Genomic DNA, 27831 nt, shown 5'->3' with positions numbered 1-27831 from the left:
CTCAACTGTGATGCACTCACACCACGGAATACTACTCAGCCGTAGAAACAAACTATGGGACGCACAACATGGATGGCTCTCAAGAGCATTATAATCTTTCAGCAGCGAAAGAAGCCAGGCAAAAAAGGAGCGAACACCGCATGAGTCCATCTATATAAAATTCCAGAAAATGTAAATGCATCTATAGTGACAGAAGGCAGACCTGTGGTTGCCTGGGGATGGGAGGTGGGGGCATCTGGAAACTTTTGGAGGTGACGGAAATGTCATTATCTTGCGATGATGGTTTTACAGATGCACACATTTGTCAAAACTCATCAGAGCGTACATTTACATTTGGTGCTATTTACTGTCGGTGAATTCTCAATACACCTGATTTTTAAAATAAAAAAATCAAAGAGCCCCAGGAGTGCAAAAGAAGAGTTCACTAGGGCTGGGGGCTCCAGAGAGGCCTCACATCCTTGGGGGACTTCCCTGTCCGGTGTAGGATATTGTGCTTAACCTGGTGGGCAAGGCGAAGCCCTGAGGCTTGGTGAGCAGGACCCACCTCAAAGGGAAGAGGGTTCAACAAGGACAAGCCTGGTGCTAGCCAGCAGGTGGAGAGGGAGGCACAAGGACCAGGAAACAGAACAGAGGCTGCAGCAGCTACTATTCCACCTTCTCCAAGGGGCTGGGAAGACCCAGGGAGGGGCACAGGGACAGGGAGACTGGGTAGAGTGGTGGGGGGGGGGGGGGTGGAGCTTCCATTTCCCCAGGCTTCTCTCTGCTCGGCCTCTTTCCTGCTCTTTTACACTGATGGTGATGCCAAGAAAACCGGAAATCTAGGGACCTATATTTAGATGTTTAAATGGCAAACGTGATAAGAAAGGAGATATATATTTATATATTAGGGGTTTTTTCTCTTTTTTAAAATGAACTCCAGACATCTAAAATTCAAGAATGAATAATGCAGTTTTCCAGCTCTCCTGGGCAACATCACAATAGATGACCCAAAGAGGGTGTTAAACCTCCTGTTTCAGGGATTTCCATCTTCCCCGGGAAGCTTTAATGAGGCAGGCGGCAGATTCTATGGCCCCTGAGAAACAGCCCTTTCCGGCAAAGGCGGAGCTTCTGAAAGCCCCTCAGGTTGTGAAGCCAACAGGCCAGCAGAGGGCACTCCTGTATCAGGACAAGCCGACTCCAGGCAGCCCTGTCTCAGTCCCCAGGTTCAGGGCTGGTGCAGGACTGTCACCTGGACAGAACAGGTAAGCGAACTGGCTGGGGTTAAAGACTAAATAAAGATGACAGGAGAACAGCCTGCAGAGGATGTGGCAAGGGAAAACTGAAGTCTTCAGAGCCCACGGTCAAAGAAGGGACTGAGCAAGGCACCAGGCGCCACCCACCACAGCCAGGATTTGAGGGAAGATGCAAATCATTGAGCTGTGACAGAACACCAGAGACCAGAGAGGAAATGAGGGTCGCCATCTGGGTGATTCAGACAGTCCTAGCGGAGCTGGAGCAGTGCTTGCCCAGCACAGCGGGGTGTGGGTGGGGGACCCCCCAACACTGATGGCGGGACAGCCCCTGTGTGACTCTGTCTCCCTTCAGAGCCGGCTACAAAGGCAGAGTGCATTCTGTAAAGTAAACAAGAGCTATGGAAACTGGTAAATATTTTGCCCTTCCGAAGTTACCACAAGAGATTTCTACCCTGGATTATTTCCCTGAAGAAAAGTTTTCTGGGCTTTATTTTTCAGTTTCAAGAAAGTTCATTTAATGGAAATGTTCTTCATATTAGATTTTTATTCTCTCTCTGCTTTGAGAGTAAAAGCTGGCGTTGCAGGTGGCTGGATATTTGTTTTCATCCGTTTAAACCATATTTTCTGAAATAACTAAAACCGGCTGTGTTCCCTTCATGGTTTTTTGTGAATGAATTTTATGTCACTTGATTTTAAAATGTATTTATCAGACTGTTTCTATGTCAAAATACTGCATTAATTTGAGGGACTCTGATGCATCTTCCAACGGGCTGGACTGAAGGGGCGGGGAGCAGTGAAAAGGGGAAATAGGGCCAGGAAGGAGGAGTGGGATAGGGGGTGGAGACCCTAAGATAAAGTTCACAAGCCTCCTGCCTTCGGGACCCTGCAGACATCTGACTCACAGAGCCAGACATGCAAACTTGAGCTTCCTTCCAATCCCAGGATGCCAAGGAAGGGAGTAAAGACCATTTCTGCCTCCCTCTGAGAGCACCTGGCCACCAACAGCAAAATCAGCCTGAAATGACCACTGGGTGTCAGCACCCCATGACAACAGTACATGTCATCTGCTCCCAGCAGGAGCCCAGGAGCTGTGCAAGTCAGGCAGAACCATGTAAGGTTTGGTCAACTTTGGGGGGGAATAGATATTTACTTAATTTGGCAAGTTGAAATATGGCAGTAGAGTGTGACTGGGCTTCCTTCCTGGTTTACCTACTACACTGTGAGAACAAAAGGGGTCCAACTATGATAAAGCCCAACAACAAAACGGAGTTAGTGGAACCATCCAAGCCATAGCCTGACGGACGCCATGCTTACGTGGGCACCCAGTCAGCTCAGAGTTTAGCTCACAGTTTCCATGAGATCAATGGCAGGACACTATGGGGTGACCTCGTGTAGTGAATAGAGTCTTATTAAGTCACCTCTTGCCATCTGAGCCTCAGTTCCCTCATTCACTCAGTGGGACATGTAATAATTACCCTATGGAGTTTTGGGGAGAATCAAATGAAATGGTCCATTTCCTGGCTTCAGTGTCAGGGACAGAATATTGTAATCTCGGAATGATTGTTTGCGTCATTCTCCGGTTGGTTAGCTAGCTTCACCATCTATTCGCCTAGTTCAAGTGTCAAGTGTTAAGTTCAGTGTTAAGTCACCTGACCTGGTCTACTTAGTGATGAAGGTCTTCCCTGGTGATGATGGAGATGTTAGGTCTCGGGTGAGGCCCACAGTCACAGAACACATCCTCCTTTGCTAGAAGCCAAACATGCTCCCCCTCTACCAGGCTCTGTGGTATCACTGCCAGGATAAAGGGCAGTGCCCACTGCCCACACTCACATGTCCACAGACACGCACTGCCCCAGGCATGACAATACACACATTGGCAACTTTGGAGAGATGTGACTGCCATCTGAGGCCAAGATGTTGGTAAATAAATAGAGTTTGGTAAATAAATAGCCTTTCAAAATAATGACTCCTAAAAGGCTAAGAGAACTGACGACTCAATGACTCGATGACTTCCAAGCAAATCAGCCCAAAGGGGACCTAGGAAAAGGGTAACTTCATATATCGGAAAAAGCAAGCTCTGTGGAGTCAGACAGAGCTTCAGATACTGACTCCACCTCCCAACCCCATCACGTACAAACTGCATCCATGGGCAAGGTACCAAGCTCTCTAAGCCTTCATTTTCTCATAGGTGTTTTGTGAGAATTAGTGAGATGATGTAAGATATCTCAGTGTGTTCTGTGGAACCCTAGTCCGAGGGGATGCTACACACACACACACACACACACACACACACACACACACAAATTCCATGGTCTAGTAAGTCTGAGAAGCAAAACCTTGTAATGTACATTAGCATATCAAAAGCTCTAAACAGGCATGCAGTAAAGAAACCTGTCTAGCTTGCTTAGCTGGTGTTCTTTAATCCCTCTTGACCACAGGTAACTGTCAATTCCTTGCCTGCAAAACACACCTATGAAAAATGTTGAAATAATGAGTAGATAGTGCTTAGTACAATGCAAGGTACATTATATATCTTGATAATGGTAGACATCACCATATAAAATATTCTTTCCCCATCCCCTCCGGCTTCTTAGCGTTCTACTTACATGAATATAATGATAAAAACAGTAGTAGTAGTGATGTGTTGCTACACTCTGGTGTTTGATCACACAGTTAACTCATCTCGTGACAGATCGGGATTTGAACCAAGATGTGTCTGACTCCAAAGCCATTGTGCCGTACTATTTCCCTACCCCTCAGGGACCCCCCCAAAGAGCCGAGCCCTGCAGCCAAGGTTAGAAGGGGCCAATCACTTCCCTCTACTGGCCCCACAGAGGGCGAGAGGCCAGGGCTCCTACCTGGTGCCGGACCCCATCATCACTGACGCACTGGGTGCAGGCCTCCTCGGGGACACAGCTGCCTTCCAGCATTGCTTCATGTGGCGGGCAGAAGCAGCCTTCCGAGGGGTGGTCCCCACAGGCGCTCGAGTTGCCCTCGCATTGCTGAGGGCAGCCACGCTTGCAGTGGTTGTAAACCAGGGATGGCGGGCACGACACAGCTGCAGACAGAGAAGGGGGTCACTCTCAAGGCCCCACACCATCAGTGCGAAGCAGTTCAGGTTCAAGGCAGCTGATCATCTCACGATCTTGCTGGGGAGAAATGGCTAGTTTCCACCAATTTTCATTCTCTCCATCTTCCACAGAAATAGACCACATGACCGCCCAGAATAAAGACAACATTTCCCAATCCCCCTTGCAACTAAGTGCAGTCATGTGACTGTGTTCTGACCAATGAACTATAAGAGCAAGTGTAGACTCTTACAGCAGCTTCCAGTAATCTTTTTGAAAGGCAGCTGTGCTTCTGGCCCTTTTCTTTCCTTCCCCTCATCCTGCCGCTTGGAACCTGGATGTGATGGCCAGAGCTCCTTCTTAAACCATGAGGAAAAGGCACACCCAAGTGAGGATGGCGCAAAGAACTAGAATTCACTTTGAGACCCAGAAAGAGCTGGAGCCGCCTCCCCCGATCAGCTGTGTGCCACAGAGCTTTACTTCTCTCTTACCTGTAGCCAAATTTAATCCCAACTGACATGTGAGTCTGTGTATCCTTAGGAAGTTCCATGGTTCTTTTCTTTGAATACACATATACTTAATGCTTTGAAAATTCTCTTAAGACTTAAATAAGGAATCCACAGCTATGGAGGGCTGCCCTGGGAGAAAAGCTACAAAGTAATCCACTTCTCCCACTCTGGTCCTGCTCAACCCCTTCCTCACATTTTCACGGTGCCAAGGCGGGTGGTAGAGAAGGTTTCCAAGGATTTAGAGCACCAAACACCTTCCTATAAATGCACGGCAAATTGCCAGGAGGTAGACAAATTAATAAGCCGAGAAGGCAAGACCAGTAACTCAGAAACTAGCATTTTCCCCTTCATCTGCTGGCAGGTTGGAAGGAGGCTGTGTCATCCACAGGGACTCAGAGTGCCAAGACATCTAGGGGTTCTCTAGTCCAACTAGCTCATTCCAAGATGCAGAAATTGAGGTCCAGAAAGACTAAGGGAAAGTGATCACCAGCTGAGCAGAGGCTAGAGTGCCTAAGTCCTCCAGCCCCAGCTAAAGCCATGACAGCATTATAATAGCAAGCTCGGAGACTCCGAGATGCTTGTACACACTGATTTCCCTCAAAAAAAAAATTCAGGGATTACATTAGAAACTGAGGATGTTGAAGTTCAGTATTCATATCACTCCAGCACCCCCTGAGGGCAGGAGCCATATCTGATTTATATTGGTATCCCCGACATGTTAAATAATAAACACATGCCAAGTCCAAGTAAGGAAGCTGACCTTGGGGAGGTGTCTACACTAGCAATCCTGTGGTGTTTGTAATGAAGAAGTCTCTTGGTATTCAAATGGTAAAATTCCACTCACACTTCAAAATCCTGCTCAGGCATGCGCTGCTCTGTGAGCCTTTGCTAAAGCTTGGTGCAATTCTAAAGCTTGGTGCAATTCCAAGTTCAAGATGACTGCTTCTTCTGTACTTCACTGATGCCTAGATGTGTCTAATACATTAAAATCACATTTGTACGAACTGCAGAACTACTGCTAGAGAGGACCATGCTTTCATTGACATAGAAATTCATTACACAGAAATTCTACACTCAAAGTACTTATACGTCTACCATCTTATCTGATCCTGAATGGGGAATCCTAGGGAACAGGGGGTGCATAGATTTTGATCTTCACTGCCCAGATTCAAAATATGAGGCCGTTCTTAATATTTATTTATTTATTTGGTTGCGGCATGTGGGCTCCTTAGTTGAGGCATGTGAACTCTTGGTTGTGGCATGCGTGCGGGATCTAGCCCCCTGCCCGGGGATGGGGCCTGGGCTCCCTGCAATGGGAGCACAGAATCTTGTCCACTGTGCCACCAGGGAAGTCCCTGGGGTTTCTTTTTGAGGCGGTGGACATGTTCAAAAATTGACTGTGGTGATGGTTTCACACATCTGTGAATATACTAGAAACTACTGAATTATACACTTGAAATGGGTGAACTATATGGCATGTGAATTGTATCTCAATAAAACTATTTTAAAAAATGTGAGGCTGGGAGAGACTGAGCAGGTCCCCTATTTTGTTGGTCGTCACAGCGTTTGGGGGTGCCTATGGAGACTCACCACAGAAATCGGGGGTCCTCCAGTTGATACACACCCCCTTGGTCCGACAGAGGTGGGCATAAGAGGCAATGGCCTCACACACTTGCTGCTGGTGGCAACTGTCCTGGCAGATGGTGTGAAATGTGGCTGGAGCAAGGACTTTGTGGCACTCGGCAAACAGCGCCGAGAGGAGGACCTGGCAGTTGGAGCCCCTGGAGACAGGACATGGGTCCTGGGGACCCAGCGGGCACGTCTGCCCCGGCTGCTGCACCGTCCACTCCTCGACCAGCTTCTTCCAGTCTGCAGTGACCGTGCCATCCCTCAGCATGAAGTCGTTGGCCCCATTCTCATCACAGATCCCTAGAGAAACAAGGAAAGACACGGTTGGGAGCTCAGGGTGCCAACCCCTTGATGCTGGAGACCTGGCCATTCTCCACCCCCGCCAGCATCTGAACTTTGCTACTGGACCCAGAAATAGCAGTGGCCAGGGGCACTGAGAATAGAACAAGGACGGTTTATGTCAGGGAGGAGAGTCAGAAGATATTCTTACCACAAAGACCGTACATCTTTGAGGCAAAGGCCTTGGGGCTCAGCTGCAGCTGGAACTCGTTGTTTTGTGGGGTGAAGGTGAGGATGTGGCCAAGATGGTTGAATCTGACCTCATACATGATAGTACCATAGACGCTGACCTCCATGTCCCCACCCACGTAAGGGACAGAGACTAGTCTCTCATTCACCATCACCTGCCCAAAGAAGAAAACCACCCATCAGTAGTCATGGCAACAAGCAATTCTAGGATTTCACTTTTAGCCTCTTTCTGAAGTTCTGTAGAGACACTACACATTCACCCCACTCAACTCCACTGTTATCCACAAAGCCAGACATTTTCCAATAGCTCTTCTAAGACAAAAGGGCTTTGCAGAGCTTGGCGAAAGAGTGGACTCTTATAATACTGAACAGACAGCCATGCATCCGGAACCCGAAAGCCCAGGGATTAACAGGAACCTTGAGTCACACAACAGGGAAGATGACTCCTCAAGATAAGCTAGGGAAGTTGCTTATTTGCCAACTCATCGGGGCTCTATCTCCAGGAGCATCTAATAGAACTACTTTAAGTATTTTATTTTATTTTATTTTATTTTATTTTATTTTAGTCACTAACTCTTTGGAGGCCCCACAATATAGCATATCAAACATATTAAAATGTACTCACATCCCACAATGAATAAAATTTTTGCTATAAAAATTTTGGAAAGCCTTTTATAATTTTAAATTTTTGGCTATGAGCTACACGTTTAATATATGACAAGGGACTTTCCTGGTGGTGCAGTAGATAGGACTCTGCACTCCCAGTGCAGGGACAGGGGGCGAGGGGATGGGGACTGCTGGGTTCGATCCCTGGTCAGGGAACTGGATCCCGCATGCATGCTGCAACTAGGAGTTCACGTGCCACAACTAAGGGGGCTGCCTGCCACAACTAAGACCCGGTGCAACCAAATAAAGAAATTAAATAAATTTTAAAAATATATATACACACACACATATATATATATGAGGAGCTGTGATTTCTCAGCAATCACTGTGCACACTTAAGAATTCTTGCAAGAGGAGAGGACCTAACCCATAAGTTGCTTTCACGTTAATGAAATATTTACGATTTCTAAATGAACATGTCAAGAAGTTGGCGTGATGCAACTTCTTATAAACATTTAATCAAACATTTATTTTTATCAGTTTTGCAGTTTTATTTTTGAGTTTCAGGGCCACACATTTAGTTTGGGCCCTAAATATTTTCAAAGGCCCTCATCTAGGCCCTAAATATTTTCCTTTGGAAGGGTCGCAGGCCTTAGGTACAAGGGCACATAATGCCTGCTGGACAAACAGCCTGGTGTCAACCTTAATCTTCTACCAGTACCAGAAACTTGGCACTACATTCACAATGTAATGCTATCAAAAACGGACCCTTTCTGGGACTGCCCTGGTAGTCCAGTGGTTAAGACTCTGTGCTTTCACTGCAGGGGGCTTGGGTTCGATCCCTGGTCAGAGAACTAAAAGTTCCCACATGCCGCAAGCCACACCCAAAAAAAGAAAAAGAAAAAAGAACATGGACCCTTTCTTTCAAATCTGGGCCCAGAACAACATGAAACCACATCACGAAGGAGACAGCAATAAGCCCCTCCCACAAGGTGGCGCTCTGCTGATCGGGCAGAAGGCTGAGTCCCCAATAGGAGCGCCAGCTAAAAACAGCTGCCACCAGGTCCATGCGGCTCCCCCAAGCGTCTGCTGCGGCCACACCACGGGACCCACAGAAAGCACCTCTCACCTCCATGTTGCTGCGGAGCTCGACCGAGAGGCCGTTATGCTTCACCTCCACGGATTTCATGCAGGCCTGCCTCGCCCTGGCACTGCAGGCACCATTATGGAGAATCACCTCTAGGTCCTGCTCCTTATTGTGAAATAGGACGTATGAGCAGTTGCCAGTCAGCTTGAAATTCTGTCCATCAAAGGTCACGATGTGCCGAGTCGAGCTACCCGTGCAGACACCTGGACAGGGAGAGCACAGGATGGATATGACCTGTCCAGACTCCCATCGGGACGAAGAGGCAGGTGTTGACACGCTGCACACAGATAACCAGAGCTGAGAGCTGAACGGGCCTTTTGAAGTCATAGAGGTTAATTTCCTCCTTTTTACAGATTAGGAAATGGAGATTCTGAGAGGTTGAGCAGCTTAGGTAACACTTGGCCATTAAATATTTTCCTAGGGAAGGTTTAGAAGGACAAGTATTCCATTAAAATGTAGCAAATTATAGAGCCTTGCGTCCAAAAAATGTAACGTGCAAAGTTAATGATCTCCTCCACAAGGATGCTTTGGCCCAGGAAACAAAGGGGCTCCAGGGGTGTTATGACTCGATGAAACCACGAGAAGCTAAGCAAACCACGAGCTCATGATCTCATTGTAAAGAAAGTTCCCCTAAAGAAACACATGTCCTTTCAGCTGCCAAGTGACTAATGGTACAAGTGGCCACGTTGACTTGATCCCTTAAGAGATGGCGCAAGAGAAATATTCCTGAAGCCAAAACAAATGATCGGGTCTCAGCACACCCTTGTCCACCACTTGTTCATTCACACGATCAGCAAGTTCTCAGGGTTTCTATTAAAATACCATTTAGAAAGACTGATCACCTTGCATCTACATCAGATGATTCTGTAAGAATCCCCCCATGGAAGGCACCACAGTCACACATGATTTGAAAACTAGGACCTCAGTGAAGTTGGAGATGAGCTTTCCAGACAAACCATGACCACGTCTATGGTGGTGGGGAAATGGAAACCCAAGAACTGAGAGGCAGATCCAGCAGGTCAGCGAGGTCCCACTAACGGCCCTCACTTTCCACCAGGTCCGGGTGACCTCCACCGGCACGAGTGACCCATATACCAAGACAGCACGGCCACTGGCAAACGATGCACCATCGGTCAGGGCTGAGTAGCCCTAGATGCTCTTCCACTCAAAGTCCCCCACGTCCTGAGCAGTCAGTCACTTCCAAGCGACGGTCCTGAATGCAACCACCCCACTGACATCCACGCTGCAAGTGGTCCCAGACACTCCAGCTGGGAATACAGTCAAGTCTTAAGGAGTCCAGCCCAGCTGCTAGGAGAACATAGTAAGTCACAAGGCAAAGAAATGGTGTTAACTCGGCAAATTAATGCAAATGGCTTTGCCCACCAGAGATAAACTGTCCCTGTGAAATAGGTACCTCAGAGCCAGAGAACTCAGGTCTGAATTCTGTCCCCTCACGTGCTTGCCCTGTGACCTTGGGTAAATGACTTCACTTCTGTGATCCTCTCCTATCTCCTCTGCTCTCTTTGGACTGATAGGGAGACTTCTGGGTATATCTTTCTATAGACTCCTGACATTAAGAACCATGTTAATGCTTCACATATAGAAAGTAAACAAATAGAATCAGCTAGGATGGCCGTTGAGGAAAATTCAAGATGGAATACAAACAGATACAAATTAACAAATGCAAGGGACTTCCCTGGCAGTCCGGTGGTTTAGACTTCACCTTTTAATGCAGGGGGTGTGGGTTTGATTCCTGGTTGGGGAGCTAAGCGTCCACATGCCTCGAGGCCAAAAAACCAAAACGTAAAACAGAAGCAATGTTGTAACAAATTCAATAAAGACTTAAAAAAAAAAAAAAAAAAAAGGTCCTCATCCAAAAAAGAGAAAGAAAACTTAGAAAAACAATAAATGGTAATGAATAAAGTAAGTGCACAGAAGGGAAGGGGGAAACGAGTTTAAATAACTTTGAGGAAATTTTTACTATATACCCAAAGGCTAAAAACAAAAAGAATTGTGTACAATGGTGTACTATAGTTAGTAGATTTGTTTTTCATAAAGGTATTGGTTAGCAGTTCTGAAACTACTTTATGTGTATTCTGTATAGGGTCTACAGAGGAATGATGGCCCGGGGTGGTGTTCTAAAAGTGATCCTAAGAGAACTTCTGCTACACAGTAAGGAGGACATCAAAAGAGAGAGAGAAAGAGAGCCAATGAGGTGTTGCACGCAAAAACAAATAACTAAACAAAATAACAAAACAAAACAAACAAGAAAACCAGAAGGATGGCAGGGTGAAGCAGTAGACAGCCAAAGAACATAGACTATGCAACTGATACCAAAGACACACTCAAGAGAGCTGGTAAGAAAAAAGCAGCTGCCTTAAACACCTGCCAGGCCAGAGGGTGCAGGGTCCTCTCACAGAATCCCCTTCCAGCCCCTCCCCCTCTGGGCTCCAAGCTGGAGGGAGGCTGACCACGCCCCTTTCCCAGATACAGGCAGCCCACACTGGGATGAGGGAGGTGTTCCAACTCTAACTCAAGTTCACAGTCTTGATTATTACCCAGGAGCGGGCATCTAATTACCAATTTGAGACTGTGTTTTATGTCTTAAAGCAACCACAGAACTCTTTATAAACAAACAGAAATGACGTGAGGTCCGGTAGCGTTCTCAGTCAGGCAAAAAGAACATTTATCCTCCTCAGTAAATTCTTAAGGGAGAGGGAGATACAAGATACAGTTTTGATTTCAGCCCACAAGTTGTGTCTGTCCAACACATTTTCATCCATCTACTGCTGAGCAGGCCATAAGCAACCCTTGCTCCCAACCACGAGACCGAGGGCTGGCCCACCCCACAGATGAACACTCTCCATAGGTCTGCATGCGATGGAGTTGACTACGTCTTCCTCTTAAGCCAGGCCACTGTGATGATACACCCTGCATCCAACGCTCAAACAGCTACAGGTGTGATGGGAGAGCTTCCTGGGGGCAACTCTCTCACTGCAATACCTGCACTGCATAGACCCCCTAAGACTGACTCTCCAACAGCCAAGCTGAGCACTGACTTCAGAAAATCAGTTCTTCCTCCTGGTTATGCCTTATCTGGAGACGTGCCCTCCAAAAGGCACAAAAAGGGAACAGGGAAACCTGGGACTGAATGGAAACACATCCCGAGGACACAAGAGGAAGGGAATATGGGTGGAGGTGGGAAATGGGCTTCTGGTCTACCTCTCTGCACAGATAAGGTAAAAGTGCTGCCTCTTGAACACCGTCCAGGCTGGGGAAGCAGAGAACTCACAGGGGCAGGTCCAGCGACAGCCACAGGTCTCTTCCACCCTGATGGGGGACTGGCTGTTGGGGCATGAAGGCCGCAGTGCCTGGTCACAGTTGACCCGGTGACTATTCAGCAAGGTCTGGCCATCTGGCAAGCAGGTCACTGTGTGGCACTGATCCGGCAAGGTCCAGACGTCCCCAGGCTGCAGAGAAAGAACCAGGTTCAGGCAGGGAATGATGGATTGAGGCACTTCAATATCCACTAGGCAACTGACCCCCTTGGGAGACATAAAGACTAGGCCTTGGGCCTAAATGGCAGGCAGACAGGATACAGAATGTAGGACTTACAGATGGGTTCATCCCCACCCCAAACCAAAATTTAAATTAAAAAAAAAAAAAGGTTATAATGGTAAGAGGGAGAACTGGACCTAGACCAAAGGAGGAAAAGTTCACCAGGGGAATGAGGGCCCCAAATTTACATTCCTCTTCTTTCCTTCAAAATCAACAGAAAGGAACGTACCTTCCTCTCATTCCCATCCTCATCCATGCAAACGCTGACGAACCCTGAAACAGACACAAGTAAGACCTCCGTTCCCACTCACCACCCAGAAATTCTGAGTCATTCACTCAGCTCCCTGGCTGGTCCTTGAAGTTAGATTAACTCTGAAAAGAACATGAGTGGGTTTAGCAGTGAGGATGCAGGCACAGCAGACTAGGAGGTGGTCATCCTATGCTCTTTGTGGTTATTAGTCATTACGGGGACACAACAGTGATAACATGGCAACAACCACAGTCAACATCTCCTTGTCGTCTTTTGAATGTAGATCAGTGCCTAGTGAGAGGAGGGAAATGCAGCAAGATCCTGGAAACTTAAAAGAGATCTTCAAGGGACTTCCCTGGTGGCGTAGCGGGTAAGACTCTGCACTCCCAATGCAGGGGGCCCAGGTTCAATCCCTGGTCAGGGAACTAGATCCCTGCATGTTGCAACTAAGAGTTTGCATGCCATAACTTAGGAGTCTGAGTGCTGCAACTAAGGAACCAGTGAGCTGCGACTAAGGAGCCTGCCTGCTGCGACTAAGGAGCCTGCCTGCTGCAGCTAAGGAGCCTGCATGCAACCAAATAAATAAATACATATTTTTTTCAAAAAAAGAGAGATCTTCAAGGTTCCTTGGAGAGCTATCATCTAGCAAGGAAGGACAATAACTCTGTGGTAGGTTTTGGCTCACACCTAATTACATGAGGAAAATACATAAAATTTAAAAACTTTCTAAACTTAAATCAACTTAACTATGGCATTTTGATGTTAGATTCTATGTTGTTGTATTTCTTTTTTTTAATCTTTTCATTTTTCTTTTTTTGTGTGTGTGGAAGTATAGTTGATTTACAATATTGTGTTAGTTTCAGGTGTACAGCAAAGAGACTGTTACGTTTTTTTCAGATTATATTCCATTATAGATTACCACAAGATACTGAATATAATTCCCCATGCTATATGGTAAATCCTTGTTGCTTTTCTAAATCCCATGCCGAGGGTGAGTGCAGGGCATGGGGAAGGGGTCCATGATCTAAAGACGTTAGGGTTCCCTGCCTCTGTCTTCTGTTTCTCTGTCCAAGAGCCCTGTGCATAAGTTAGCATGGACAATAAGGATGGAAGGAGAGCTATACTCAGAGAATTTCCTGGTAGCCCCTTGGAGGTTTGTCTTACAACCTCCCACAAGTAGAAATTTACAGGTCTTAGCCTATAAAACAATCTTACTTCAAGGCTAAATCTTGTGTATGGAACTCTTGAGTCTCTAGATGGGTTTGGTTGCTTTTGTTTCTGTTTTGAGGGGGAAAGACATCACAAGACTCACCAGAGCACAGCTTGTGAAGGAAGGAGTTGCCCAGGGTGACCACGGTGGGGAGGTCTTCGATCCGCTGGAGCTGCATCACGTTGGAGCTGGCCCCTGGGCCCGCCAAGATCCTCAGCTGGGCTGCGTCATACCCATCCCCAATTCCGATGGGGAACACCGTCACTCCTAGGGTTACAGAGGAGCAAGAAGGGGTCTGTGTCAACCTTTGGTCAGGTAGGTTCAAAAGGGGCTGGGCTGAAGCTATACCCAGCGTCTGTATAGAGCCTCGTGTTTTTCAGACTGGCCACTCACACTGACCCTGTGAGGAGGACGTTCAGTCAATCAACATATGTTAGTGAGCTCCTGCTCTGTGTCAGGTATTATCCTAAGCAGTGAGGAAACAGTAAACCAAGCAGATCAAGTCCTGACCTCGTGGAGCTCACATTGGGGAGAGACAGACAACAAACACACAAGTAAGTAAATGTCTCGTATTTCAGACATGGATGCATGCTTAGGAAAAAGCAAAATGGGCTAAGGAGGTTAAGGGTTACAGGGGTAGGGGTGAGGGTTATTGTTTCATACGGGATGGTTGGAGATGTGTGCAGTGAAAACATGAAGGACACAAGGGAGCCAGAGGACATCCTGAACAGAGAGACGGTGAGTGCAAAGATTCTGGGGCAGAAAACTGCATGGGGGTGGGGAAAGAAAAAGCGAGAGAAGGAGAGGCACACAGATCATGCAAAGCTTCAGAGGCCATGAGGAGGACTTAACATATTCCCTGAAAGAAATGGGAGCCAGCCAAGACTTGGGAGCAGAGGCGAGACATGCGTGAGCTGATGTCAATGTTTAAAGGGTCGCTACAGCTGCTGTGCTGATTATGAACTTCAGGGGGCAAGGGTGGAAGCTGGGGTTCCAGGTAGAAAGCTATTACAATAATCCAGGTGAGAGATGATGGGGGCTTGGACCAGGAGACAGTGGTGGAGGTGATGTGCAGGCGGTATGGTGTGGCGGGATTCTCAGTGTATTTTGAAGACGGAGCTATCGTTTGTTGATGGATTGGATGGAGGTATGAGAGAAAAAGAGGAATTAAGGATGCTGAGGCTTTTGACCTGAGCAACCAGAAGGATGGAACTGCCATTTTCTAAGATGGGAAAGACTGTAGGAAGAGGAGATCTGGATGTGAAAGCTGGGAATTCAGTTTACACTGAGTTGCCTGTTAGAACATGTAGGTGGAGTTGAGGTGAGACACCCAGGCTGGAGACAGGAACTTTGACATCAACGGTGCATAAATGTATCTACATGAATGACACGGAATGAGACCACCCAGGAGGTGAGTGTAAGAAGAGAAGAGAAAATGTCACAGTCACAGGGCTGAGCCCGAGGTATGTGCAACTACAGACAGAAACTGAGACTTTGAATGGTTCAGTGCTGTGCCCTGCAACACATCTGTTTCCTTCAGACTACAGCTGCTTCCTTCCCCAATGAAAGTCTTTCTTGGACTCTTGATACTAAAGGAGAAAAGTCTCCATCTTGAAATTCTCCCAATTAGCTCTCTAGGTATTTGCAATTTGCTTAAGATTAGAGCTGATTTCCTAACAGCAGCTTGTCAGCTCTTCTAAGCTGGTTGTACCATCCTAATATACATTCTTTCCCTTTCGGGGTCCTTTTCCCTAAAATAATAGATTTCACCAATACATCACATTCTTTCACTCAACAAACACTAAATGGCCACCGATCTTGTGCATCATGCATAGATGATACAAAATAAGCACGATTTTGCCCATGCCTTCAAAGAATCCCCAGTTCATGCAAGAAACAGATATATAACATAAAAACAATGTGGTCTGCACATTTTGAGTAGTTCCAGCAGCACAGAAAAGGGAGCGAATAACTCTCGGGAAGACATCAGAGGAAAGACAGAGTGGGGTTTGGAAAGGTAAGCCATTCTCCAGGCGGCATGAGAAGATGTCACGTCATCCCACTCACCCACTGCACCCCCAGCTCGACAACTCCCCCAGTTCACCCCAGCTCACATGCTGTTGGTGTTCACAGCACAAGCTCTCACGAGGCACTGAGCCTGGGGCACACCTGCATCCATCCCCTTCTTAAAGTAGCAGCCTTGGTCTCCTGTCCATCCTGCACCCCCGAGCCCCTTAGGCTGGGACTGGACAGGGGCTCTGAATATAGGAAGGTCCCTGAAGGTTCTCAAGGCGCCAAAACAAATCACTCTAGTCTCAGAGTGGAGAGGGGCCAAGGATGCCACAGGTGCAGGGGTATGACCTAGCCCTGGACACAGAGGAAATATTTGGAGAAGATGAAAGTTACAGTCGAAAGCATGCAGACAAATGAAGGATAAACACACATTTATTACTGCTTGGTTTCCAAATAACACAGGGAATGGGCAATTTCCTGCTGTTTGAAACCAGGCCACATGTGAGTATTAAGTATTCAAAATCAGACAGGATGTCCAAAAGTAACCAGTGGCCACTCTGAGCCCTCTAGCAGATTGGTGGGGGCGAGGCGGCTGTCTCAGGACTGCACCCTGGACACTCACGGTTGGATCTGGCAGCGGCAGCGGCCTCAACCACTGAGTCCGTGGAAGTACCCATGACCAGGATGACCACCACCTTCGAGGCTTCAGGCCTGGCACCGTGGACTTGGGACGTGACGTATCGCACAGCAAAGCCCAGTGCATTCCCTGAGAACGAAGAGCGCGCCACACAGTCAGTCCTGATGCAGGGAAGCTGGTTCTGAGGCCAGCTGAGCATCCTGTCTCCAAAGGGGGTCCTTAAGTCATCGAAACGGAGTGACTCAGAGACTCAGTCTCACACACAAGTGAGATCAGGAAGGGCACCTGGCCCTCGGTTTACAGAAAGGAAAACTAAGGTCAAGGAACAAAGCGGACGGCTAGGGTCCCTCGGTCACTTATGCCAAGAACTGGGACCAGACGCGGGCCCTGCACCCCAGACCGAGAGCACGTTACCAATTTGGCTGGGGCCTCCCTCCTGCTGCATGGGGTCCACGAGGCTCAGTAACTGGGCCTTCTCCGGGGGCACGTTCCACGGCACGTCGATGGTGGTGATGCTTCCGTACTGGAGCACCGACACCTGGGTGAGCTGAGGGCCTGACGGGAGAGGGAGCACAGAAGTCACACTTTGGATAAAGGCGAGCCCCAGAAGAGCCCCTTCGGGCACCTCACTCACCTATATTGGCTTTTGAGATGAAAGCCTTGGCGAAACTCTTCATGTGGTCAAAGTAAGAAGCTGGAAAGCCGGAGGAGCCGTCCAGGAGGAGGACCACATCCAGGGGCTGGCTGCAGTCTGCAAAGAGAGCAGAGGGGAGCAGCCAAGGGCATCAGGGGACCGGCACCAGGCCCCTGCAGCAGACACACACTCAATGGGTGTGCAGGGCACTACCGACCACAGAGGCGTGTCCCCCGGTCCTGTCCCATGGCAGCTGGTGCCAGGCAGCAGGGCAGGGGGCCGTAGGACCCCAGGTTTGGAGGCACTGGGGAGACGCCAACCCCACCCAAAGGCAGTTTAAACGTTACAGATGGGAGCCTCTCTCCCGCCGTTTCAGAGGCTGCAGCTCTTCTAGATCTGAGTGAAATACTGGAGCAGAAAATGGGCAGCTGACAAAAGGAAACGGTGCAGCGCATCCCTGGAAGGTGGGCTTGTGTGTCCTCGGGTCTCATGGGGCAGGCGAGGAACTGGAAAGTGATCTGACTCCACACGCCTAAAGCTCGTGTTAGTGTTTGGGAACCGGGTCACGATCTCAGTGAGGAAATAAACTCTGGCCTAAGCGCCGCTCTGAGATTTATGATGCCATTACTGAAATACCACGAGAACGGAGATAGACCGGTGGCTCTGATTAAAACAAAAACAGAGAAACAAAGGCACGTACCACACATGTGAGGATCAAGAGACAGGCAAAGAAGGCTAGTGACTCAGGGATGCTCCCAAACACACCCAGTAAAGATGTGCACGAACTAGGGATTGCTTCGTCTTTAGTATCGGTTAAGAAGAAAATAATAATAGCAGTGGAGTTAAGCCATTTTTGAGCACTTGCTGAGTACTGGGTACTGTTCTAAGCATTTTACAAGTAAGTGCTATTCTTACCACCATCTTACAGACAAGGAGACTACATACACAGAGGTACTTGCCCCAAATTACCCCCAAATTATCACCAAAATAATTGCCAAAAATTACCCAGCTAGTAGGTGCCAGAGGTGAGATTCAAACTAAGCCAGCCTGGCTCCAGAATCTCCCGGACTTCCTAGCCTTACCCCAAAGAATGTCAGCTACTGAGAATAATTTTATCCACCTAGTAAAAAGCTGACAGTCACCAAATTTAACAGGTTACCTCCAAGGCAGAGAGCGGAATTGTGTGAGGATGAGGCTACATGATAAATAAGACTTGTATTTTTTTTTTACTCCATATCCTGGTATTGTTTAAATTTTAATAATAGGCTTGCATTCCCTTTGGATTTTCAAACTCAGACAAAGAGATCCTTCCCCCCCAAAAAAGATGACAGATGCCTCTCCCACCTGGGAGATGAGGAAACACAGGCACTCTGAATGCAGGGGTCTGACCGAGGGGTCAGAGCAGGGAAGCAAGGATCCAAACCTGAGAATCGTGTCTCCACCAAGGCCACCCCCAGCTAAGACCTGCATACCTGGGACGGGGCCAAGGGTGGGGAGGTGCAGCCCCTCTCCAGAGCAGCACCTCTGCAGCACCAGATCAGGTGCCTCTCGGGGGAGCCTCTCAAAATCCTGGATGAAGATGGGGGCCTGGGGCCAGCCGATCCTCTCCAGCTCCTGCACATCCACTCGGGAGCCCACTCCGATGGGCACCACCGGGATGTCCCCAGGCATCCGCCTGATCTCATCCGATGCCGGGCTTCCTGTGACCATGTAGACCAGGTTGGGTGCCTGCTCTCGGTCCCCCTGGCTGGCCGAGAAGCTGTGCTCCGACAGGTACTGCAGGGCCAGCCCAGTGTTGGTCCTGTTGCCGCCCTGGTAGCGGATCTCCCGCAGCCGCTGCAGGACGTCCTCCTTGGACTGCGCCTCTCTGAAGGAGTGCTCCACGGTCACCACGTACGAGTACTGCAGCACCGTGACGTGGATGCCGTCCCGGCCCACATCCATCCGCCGGATCACCTCCTCCAAGAACTCCGTGCTCCTGTTGAAGTTGGCCTCGCCCACCTTGTCCGACCCTTCCAGCAGGAATGCCACGTCCAGGACCATGGAGCGCCTCTGGGGTCCCTGCGTTGAAATCCCCGGGAGCTCGGGCACTACGGTGACCTGGGCCACGAGCGGGCGCCGCGTGGGGGCGGGCACTTCAGGGGCGAGGTCGCAGAGGTAGCTGATGATCTCGTCCCTCCGCTGCTCCAGCTCGTCCACACCGCTGAGCACAAAGGCTTTGTTCTCGGGGGCCTGCTTCTCGATGAGGCGGATCTGCTTGAGGCTGGCGTGGGGCCCGATGCCCACGGGGACCACAGTGACCTTCTTCTTCTTCAGGCCCTGGACGTAGCGGACCAAGTTCCGAGACAGCTTGGGGGGCTCCTGGCTGGCCGAGAGCAGCAGGGCCACGCGGGAGGCCTCAGGCCGGTCGATCTTGCTGAAGATCTGGAAGAGCGTGTACTTCAAGACCTCGCTGGTGGAGGCCACCTCGCTGCCCGCGTACTTCACTTGCCTGGCGATGCGCCGCAGCTCCGACGGCCGCTTCCGGTCCTGCAGTGCGATGTAGGCATGGGAGCCAACGTGGTACTCGACCACGGCCACGCGGATGCGCTTCTGGGAGATGTGCAGATGCTCCATCAGGCCCACCACGAAAGCCTTCAGCGCCTCAAAGTCGGCCTCGGACAGCTTGGAGGAGCCGTCCAGCAGGAAGACCAGGTCCAGAAGTTTGCTGCAGTAGAAGTCGTGCAGGGGTGGCTCCGGGGTGTCCTCCACGTACAGGGTGGTGGGGCTGACCGGGCCTTCTGTGGGGGGCACCACCAGGCCCCCCGGTTTCTTGCAGGCTTCACAGGTGAGGCTGGCACCGTCACAGTGACTGCAGGAGGGGAGAGGACAAAACGTTTCAGGAAGAACCTCTGGGCACTTCCCAGCCCACTGAAGCCGAGCCACCAAGGACCACTCCCCACCTGAGAGAGACACCATGTTTAACACATTCCCCAAGCAGCCCCCCAACACACACACACACACACACACACACTCACACTCACTCACCCCTTGAGTTTTGATTACCATGAAAGTCAAAGCTTTCACCCACCCTAGGACCTAAAAAAGAATCTTTCTTCTTTCTCAGCAATCCACACAGACATTCAAAGTTGGTTTTTTTCAACCTAGGTTGCTAGCAACACAAATATTTAGTTATAATCCAAGGCTTCTCCCAAATATCTCCAAAGACAAGTATTGGTCTAAAATGTTGACGCTGACTGGGACTCGTAAATGTTCAATCGAAGATAAATGCTTTTCCGTATTTATTATAACAGAATTTAAGCTGCATGAATTCTGTACTATGTTAACATGTTGGGCCTTAAGGAAGAGAGGAAAACTGGAGTAAAATGATTTCAGAGAGATGAATAAATATTCAAAATCCCAGGGGACTTCCCTGGCAGTCCAGCGGTAAAGAATCCACCTTCCAATACAGGGGAGACAGGTTCGATCTCTGGTTGGGGAACTAAGATCCCACGTGCCGTGGGGCAACTAAGCCCATGTGCCACAACTGCTGAGCCTTCATGCCTCAACTAGAGAGAGAAAACCCCACATGTCACAACTGGAGAGAAACCTGCACACTGCAATGAAGAGTCTATGCACCGCAATGAAAGATCCTACGTGCTACAACTGAGACCTGATGCAGAAAAAAATAGAAAATTTAAAAAATAAATTAAAATAAAAAGTTTCAACATTCCAGCTTCATCTGGCAGAATAAAGTATTGGGAGTGGTATTCGGGGGTCTCCAAGATGTTAGAAAGGCAATGACTCATTCATTCCTTCTTGTAACAGACACATGGTTTACACCCATCACGTGCCAAGGTCTGGCTATGCCCTGTGCCCAGTCCCCAAACCCCCACACAAATTCTCACACCCCATCAGGCCAAACTTCCAATCCCCTGGTCACTTCTCCCTTTCCCCCGTGTCCTGGAAAGTGGCAGGGTCTGCCAGACGACAGGAGAAATCAAGATGCCTGTGGCGGAAACCCACACAGGCTAGACCATTCTCCTTCACGTACCCGGCCTTTGTGGCAACTTGCTCTCAACAGTGTGGCAGAGGGGACAGCAGTGCCCTGAGCCCAGAAGCATCCCTGTGGCGTGCCTCCCAGTGATGTTCCCAGCCTGCTTTGGGACTGCTGTCCACACCTGTTCGCAGCCACAGCGCGGACCCCGGGAGCCGCCCTCCCCGGGTGCCCTGCGGCTCACAACCCCTCCACGCCCTGTCTCAGCACAGCAAGGGTTTTACAGGGAAGTTAACTCTACTTCCTCATGGGGTCCACATGATTTAGGGCCTCCATCCTTGGCTAATAGAGCGTGAGTGACATACTCTCTAGTTTCCTGTGTTTGCTAGAAAATCTCCCCCGGGCAGTGCTCGCTCTTGTTTGCACAGATGGTGGCGGCAGGATCTGACTCTGGCAGCCGTGGCCACAGCCCCTTCTTTCCCCGGCGAGTTTACGTTCTCGAGTTTCGGATCCCATAAGGAGTGGTGTTGAACATATCAACACGGGAACACATGTTCCCAACCTAGAAGGAGGGCTTCAGAGAGCTCAGAGCTCACCCCCGGACTCCTCCTCACCTCCCCAAGGCCAGCCGCCAGAGGCAATCAGGGTGGGAGCCTGGGGGCAGTGACCCATGACTTCCCCCAGTTATGAGAGCCACATCCTGGGACCTTGGCCGTGGCCTGAGGTGTCTGTGCCCCACTGTGAGGTCAGGGGCTCCACCTCACTTTCCTCCCCCGTATCCCCACCTCCAGTAAAAAAGAAACCGGACTTCCATAGATACCTGTCCCCGGACTAGGTGCCACCTCCGAGGACAAGAGACCACACCCCTCCTTCAGCAAGAAGAGGTAAAGAACCTAAATCTCTTGAGAGAAATTTCCTGGAAAGAAATATAGCCTGTCCTCAGAGACAGAGAAGCAAAGTAAACAAGAACAGGACGTTCTTCCCCAAACCGACACTTCTGAGCAGTCCCCCAGATTAGACAGAAAGACTCATCACTTCAGGCAACCAGGGGGTGGGGGCTGTTTTACCAGATCTGGCAGTGCTCAGGGTCCCCGGGGTTCAAGGTGATTTTCTTCCCAGGGGCTAAGCGCCGGCCAGCCACCTCGCACACAGGGCAGTCTTCGGGGTTGACACATGTCTGCAAAAGCTCATCCAAGATTTTTCCTGCATGAGAAGCCCCTTGTTAGGAGCCAAAGTTCCCACCTTTCCCACAAGGAAGACTCTCCTTGCACTAAAGGGCCTGTCCCAGCTCTGCCTGCCTCCTGCAAGGGTCACCTACTACTTAAGGAGCATCCTTCCTTCTGCAAAATTGGGAGCGGGTGTTCCTTCCCCCACCTCATCTCCTCCAAACCCCAGGACAAAGCAAATCTTATCTCCAAGGGTCTTCTTGCTCCTCCAGCCAAGAATACATCTGATAACTCTAGGTCTGTGCTATCTAATAACAGTAACCAATAATAACCAGTAACCACGTGTGGCTGGTTACATTTAAATTTAAATTAAGTAGCATTCAATTCAGTAAAATTGAACATTCAATTCCTCAGACACACACACGTGAATAGAAATTTCCCAGCGCTGCAGAAAGTTCTATCAGAAAGTGCTGCTCTAGATAAGAAGCCCATAAATAGGCTCCCAGAAGCACTGCATGGGAGCTCAGCTTGACAAAAACCACAGCTGGCCAGGTTTTGGTGGAAGGACATGGAAACAGGACCTAGGGCCATGGGGCTGGGGACAGGGAGCCCCGGGACGAGGCTGAGATGAAGCTTCTCTGAGGACCATCCTGGCCCCCCACCCCTTTCCCATGCAGGGCCAGGGCCTCACCAGGAGGGCAGTGTGCATGGCAGCCCTCCACACACGGCACAGGGCAGGCCAGCGGCTCGGGGTGCTGGCACGTGACCGGACAGGCAGGAGCACAACTGTTGTAGCGCCACTCACACTGGTACCCGTCCTCCCGCAGGTTCCGCTCCTCGCAATTCTGGGCTGTGCAGACCCCAAAACAGGCAGGACCGTTATCAAAGCACCAGGCGACCCTGGGCAACCCTGGACAGATGGCCCCGGGGAGGGGAGGAAGGTGCTGGGGAACTATGGAGTCACCCACATGAGAGGCATCTGGGCTTTGAGAGCCCCTGAACCAGGAACCTAGTGGTTCGGAATCCGTTTTCCGTACAAAAACGATCAGCCACTTATACGCAGGAAGGAAGACGCGACATAAATGTCCGAGCTGCTCGATCATGATGGCAGACGTGATCGTGTCCAATTAGACACTCTGACCTCCTTCTTCTCTCTGTCACCACTCCCGCGTCTCCCTCTCCCAGAATTTCTCCAGAAGAGTCTCTCCCCGTTACTGTCTTCAATCCTGTCCCTCCTCACGCACACGCATGTGCTAACCCCCTTTAGCCTTGGCCATCACCCCCACACAGGTGTTGTCTTCACGCCCTCCCAGGTGTCCCTCCTCACCCCACAAGGTCTCAAGGTCTAGATGCGTGAGGAGGGAGGGGGCGGGTCTGGGAACGCGAGGGACAGCAGGACTCACGGCACAACGTGGCTGTCCTCCAGGCCACCACCTCGCCGTGTTGGGCACATACGTGAGCATAGGCAGCGATGGTGTCACAGAAGCAGGCACAGTCCCCGATGGACTCGCAGGAGCAGGTATCATAGGTGCAAACATCCAGGTATGGCTCGGGGTCCACCTGCAAGGGAGATGCCGGTGGCCCAGGCTGCACTTGGGGACTCTGGCCCTCTTTGGTCTAGGCGGGAATGTTCTTGTGGTCAGAGTAGGAACAGGGGCTCCAGGGCAGAAGGAGAGATGGGAGGCAATGGTTCCAAGGAGGGAATGGGTAAAAAGGCAGAAATCCTATGTTCTCATCTGGGTTCCAGCAAGAAAAGGGGGAAAAGCAGCCTTGCCGGCCTCTCCTAGAAGAGATGTGCCTGAGAATTTTTCAAAAGAACATTCCTTTCTATCCATCTGTCCACGTACCTGCTCAGACATCTATCTATCCCCATGAGCCACTCCCACCCTCATGGGTGTCTGGGTGTTTTACATAAACACAACACACACACACACACACACACACACGCACTTTCCTGGCCTCCACTCAGTAAAGAGACTAAGGAAACACATGAGGACCACTCACACTGTCTCGCTGAGGTGCTCTGGGCTAGCGTGCTGGACCGCGGCCAGCCCGGTGCTCCCTGACTCCAACCCCAAATCTCCCAGGAGGAGAAGCCCCTCCTCGATCCACGTTTAATTTCAGTAACCTCCTGCCTTCGCCTGCCCCAGACGTGCCACCACACACCCACCTCGTTCAGGGCAGCTGTGGTCAGAATGAATTCGGACATTAAACAGGTCACTGTGCCCAAGAGCCCTGGTTTCCCTGACCCTCTCACCATCTCCACCTTCCTGGCTAAGGTGCCTGGGGTCTCCACCAAACCGGGGATCCTAAGTATCCCTCGGGGTCCCGAGAGACTACAAATCACTGGATGGACAGAAAGAGCTGAAATACAGGTGTTCAACCAGTCACTCCCACAAGGGGGGTGCCGCAGAGCAGCACGCGTGTGTACCCGGCCATGTGTGCAAGCGTGTGTATGTACATACACAAATATACACAAACCCACACATACACAAGGCTGCGTATATACATTCAGACAGAGACAGAGAGAAAACAGCATGGAACCTTGTTTGGGAAATTCCTTATCACCATGTGATAAGACACAAAAAGATACAGACACAAAAAGAAGCCATAAAATGTGGGCTCAAGATCTGGACTTCCCTGGCAGTCCAATGTTTAGGACTCCACGCTCCCAGTGCAGGGAGCATGGGTTCAATCCACGGTCAGGGAACTAAGATCCTGCAAGCCGTGTGGTGCAGCCAAGAGGAAGAAAAGAAAAGAAAAGAAAAGAAAAGAAAAGAAAAGAAAAGAAAAGAAAAGAAAAGAAAAGAAAAGAAAAGAAAGGAAGGAAGGAAGGAGGGAAGGGGGGAGGGAGGAAGAAAGAAAGGAAGAAAGAAAGAAAGAAAGAAAGAAAGAAAGAAAGAAAGAAAGAAAGAAAGAAAGAAAGAAAGAAAGAAAGAAGGAAAGAAAGAAAGAAAAAGAAAGAAAGGAAAGAAGAAAGAAAGAAAGAAAGAAAGAAAGAGAGAGAGAGAGAGAGAGAAAGAGAGAGAAAGAAAGAAAGAAAGAAAGAAAGAAAGAAAGAAAGAAAGAAAGAAAGAAAGAAAGAAAGAAAAAGGAAGGAAAGAAGGAAGGAAGGAGAGAAGGAGGGAAGGAAGAAAGAAAGAAACCTAGCTTTAAGACCAGCAAAGAGTTTCCATGAGACAATCTGAGCACCCGGGGCAGGGGTTGGGTCACCAGGGCCAGAGACATGACGGGATGGGAGAAGGAAACCACCTCTGCTCTAATGTTAGAGACAAGATAATCCGTGGGGGACAAACCCTAAGACGAGGCCGGAAGAGCAGCATTGGCGCATGCACAGAGAAGCATGCATCGCACAGAAGAAAAATGATTTGCCAGGCATTGCTCTCCTTATACACCCTCGGTTATTCTTTCTGTTTCCCCGCCTGAAGCCAAGAGAGGTGAGCAGCCACAGATCATTTCTGAAGTTCCTGGAAACGTCCACAGCTAGAAGTTCCTGCCCCCAGGGGCCCCGCCGCCCTCACCAGCCTGTTGCACTCCCGGAAAATGCCGCTGGTGAGGATCCTGCAGGAGGAATCCACCATCGTCTGCTTCACGACGTTGTTGTGGCAGGTGGCAGGGGACAACTCCAGCGGTGCCTGGGGAACAGGGCAGGAGTACACTGATGGGCCCAGGACAGTCAACCCAGAAGGGCTCCAAGAGGCCCTCTCCCCGAGCCCTGACCCCCTGCAGGCCACACCGCTACCGCCCACGGTCCACACAGAGACCCCGACCTACTTTCCGGGTGTCGGCGCACTGCGGGCTCACTTTCCAGGAATTCCCAAAGTCCACAGGGTCTTCCTCCACTTGGAGGCTGCTGCTGGTGAGGTCGTTGTTTTGGATGCCATCGAAATTCCCACACAGGCCACACACCTGCTCCTGGGGGACAAGGTGGGAGTGTAAGCTTTGTGAACCTCAGAGCAAGCTCGCTGAGTCAGGAAAAGAAGGGTTCCAGGCAGGAAGGGAGGCAGGCTTACCTGAGGAAGAGCAAGATGGGAGGGGACAGGAGAAGAGACCCAGGAGGAGACCAGGGTGATCAGCAAAGCCTTGACCTTGCCAAGGCCTTTTATCGGCTTCCACATCAACCCCAGGTTAAGGTTAAGGAGACCAAGGCCATTCACAAAGAGAGGCAGCCCACCCATGTCCCTTGGATGGCCAACTCGGCAGCCTGGGCCCTGGTTTCTGCAGTGTAAACCATCAGCTGCCCCAGTAAGGGTCTGAGCAGAAGAGAAGCTGGTTCAACGTTACATCAATGAGAGTGTAAGAGGTCCGAGGAGGGAGCGTTCTAGTCCTACTTGACTGTGGACAGTGAGTCCCTTACCTGGACAACTGCAGCCTGTTCAGAGCACGTTGGCCAGGATTCTGCTGTATACTAAACGCCACCAGGGCTGACATAGTATCTTATTTCTCTCTGTGTTCACCTATCATGGGCTGCAGTATACAAGTCCTGAGTGGATGGAAACCACCACGTAAGAACCATGGACAAAACTGGAACTATTTGGCCAGGAAAAGAAAAGGTGTGATGCTCTTAGAACATATTTGGAGCCCTGCCTTGGGACAAAGAGATGTGACTTATTCTATTTTGCTGGGAACCATGCAAGAAGAGTGTTCTCACAGGTGCACGAAAGGACAAAGATCTTTACGTGGCTTAACAGCCCCCATGGTATGGCCCCTGCCCCAGCCCTGCCCTTGTTAACTACCGATCACCCCTGGCCCCTCCTCTCCAGCCACCCTGGCCTCCTTGTCCAAGCACAAACACTGTCCACCTTAGGGCCTTGGCACCTGCTACTCCGCCCACCCAAATTCTCCAGTCAGCATATTTATACGGCCCCCTCCCTCCCTTCCCCAAAGACTCTACTCACACCTTTCGAGACAGGTCTCATCAGACCAACCAATCTAAAACACATAAGATCCCCCCTAGAATATGATCTCCACCAGGGTTGTAGTAGACAAAACCATGCCCGCCCCCAAAGATGTCCATGTCCTAATCCCCAGAACCAGGAATATGTTACCATATGTGACAAGATGTGATGTGATTGCATCTTTGCAGGTGTGATTAGGTTAAGGAACGTGAGATGGGAAGACTGTCCTGGATCTTCCAGGTGGGCTCAGTGTAATCACAGGGTCTTATAAGCAGCACAGGAGGCGTCAGAGTGAGAAAGGTGATGTGACAGAGGGAAGCAGAGAGAGAGTAGAAGATACTATGCTGTTGGCTTTGAAGGTGGAGGATAGGACCACAGCCAAGGGATGCAGGTGGCCCCTGGAAGCTAGAAAAGGCAAGGAGATAGAGTGTCCCCTAAAGCCTCCAGAAGGAATGCAGCCCTGCCGACCAATTTTATACTTTTGACCTCCAGAATCAGAAGAGATAATCTATTTGTGTTGCCTCTTGAGGCCACTAAGTTTGTGGTAATGCATTACAGCAGCAATGGGAAACTAACACAAAGTTAAGATATACATATACATATAGAGAGAGAGAGTTATAGTTATAGTCATATATAGTTATATATGTATAGTTACATATAGTTATATAGTTACATACAGTTATAGTTATATATAGTTATGTATAGTTATATATAGTTACATAGTTTTATATAGTTATTTCCCTGCAGTATCCACAGTGTGTAGAACAGAT

The 27831-nt window shown here is 49.6% G+C and overlaps 1 protein-coding gene across 3 annotated transcripts in view; it reads right to left on the bottom strand.

The window, feature by feature from the left end:
- The window catches only part of VWF (von Willebrand factor), a 130755-nt gene that overhangs the window by 23887 nt on the left and 79037 nt on the right, over nucleotides 1-27831 (bottom strand). For 2 of the 3 annotated variants that reach the window (XM_057702124.1, XM_057702123.1), the window contains 16 exons: nucleotides 25938-26078; nucleotides 25685-25798; nucleotides 23567-23723; nucleotides 22855-23013; nucleotides 22065-22200; nucleotides 18494-19872; nucleotides 17022-17138; nucleotides 16802-16942; nucleotides 16373-16516; nucleotides 13840-14004; nucleotides 12507-12550; nucleotides 12012-12189; nucleotides 8702-8922; nucleotides 6929-7121; nucleotides 6400-6738; nucleotides 4091-4290 (listed from right to left, as the gene is read on the bottom strand). In XM_057702124.1, coding sequence (XP_057558107.1) covers nucleotides 4091-4290; nucleotides 6400-6738; nucleotides 6929-7121; nucleotides 8702-8922; nucleotides 12012-12189; nucleotides 12507-12550; nucleotides 13840-14004; nucleotides 16373-16516; nucleotides 16802-16942; nucleotides 17022-17138; nucleotides 18494-19872; nucleotides 22065-22200; nucleotides 22855-23013; nucleotides 23567-23723; nucleotides 25685-25798; nucleotides 25938-26078 — 3828 coding nt within the window. The remainder of the gene's footprint in view (nucleotides 1-4090; nucleotides 4291-6399; nucleotides 6739-6928; nucleotides 7122-8701; nucleotides 8923-12011; nucleotides 12190-12506; nucleotides 12551-13839; nucleotides 14005-16372; nucleotides 16517-16801; nucleotides 16943-17021; nucleotides 17139-18493; nucleotides 19873-22064; nucleotides 22201-22854; nucleotides 23014-23566; nucleotides 23724-25684; nucleotides 25799-25937; nucleotides 26079-27831) is intronic. The other variant, XM_057702122.1, reaches the window with a different exon arrangement.

The sequence above is a fragment of the Hippopotamus amphibius genome, chromosome 12, assembly GCF_030028045.1.
Source record: "Hippopotamus amphibius kiboko isolate mHipAmp2 chromosome 12, mHipAmp2.hap2, whole genome shotgun sequence".
In the NCBI taxonomy this organism is placed as follows: domain Eukaryota; kingdom Metazoa; phylum Chordata; class Mammalia; order Artiodactyla; family Hippopotamidae; genus Hippopotamus; species Hippopotamus amphibius.
Note: the sequence above shows the minus strand (reverse complement) of the source record. Positions and strands in the feature narration are given on the sequence as shown.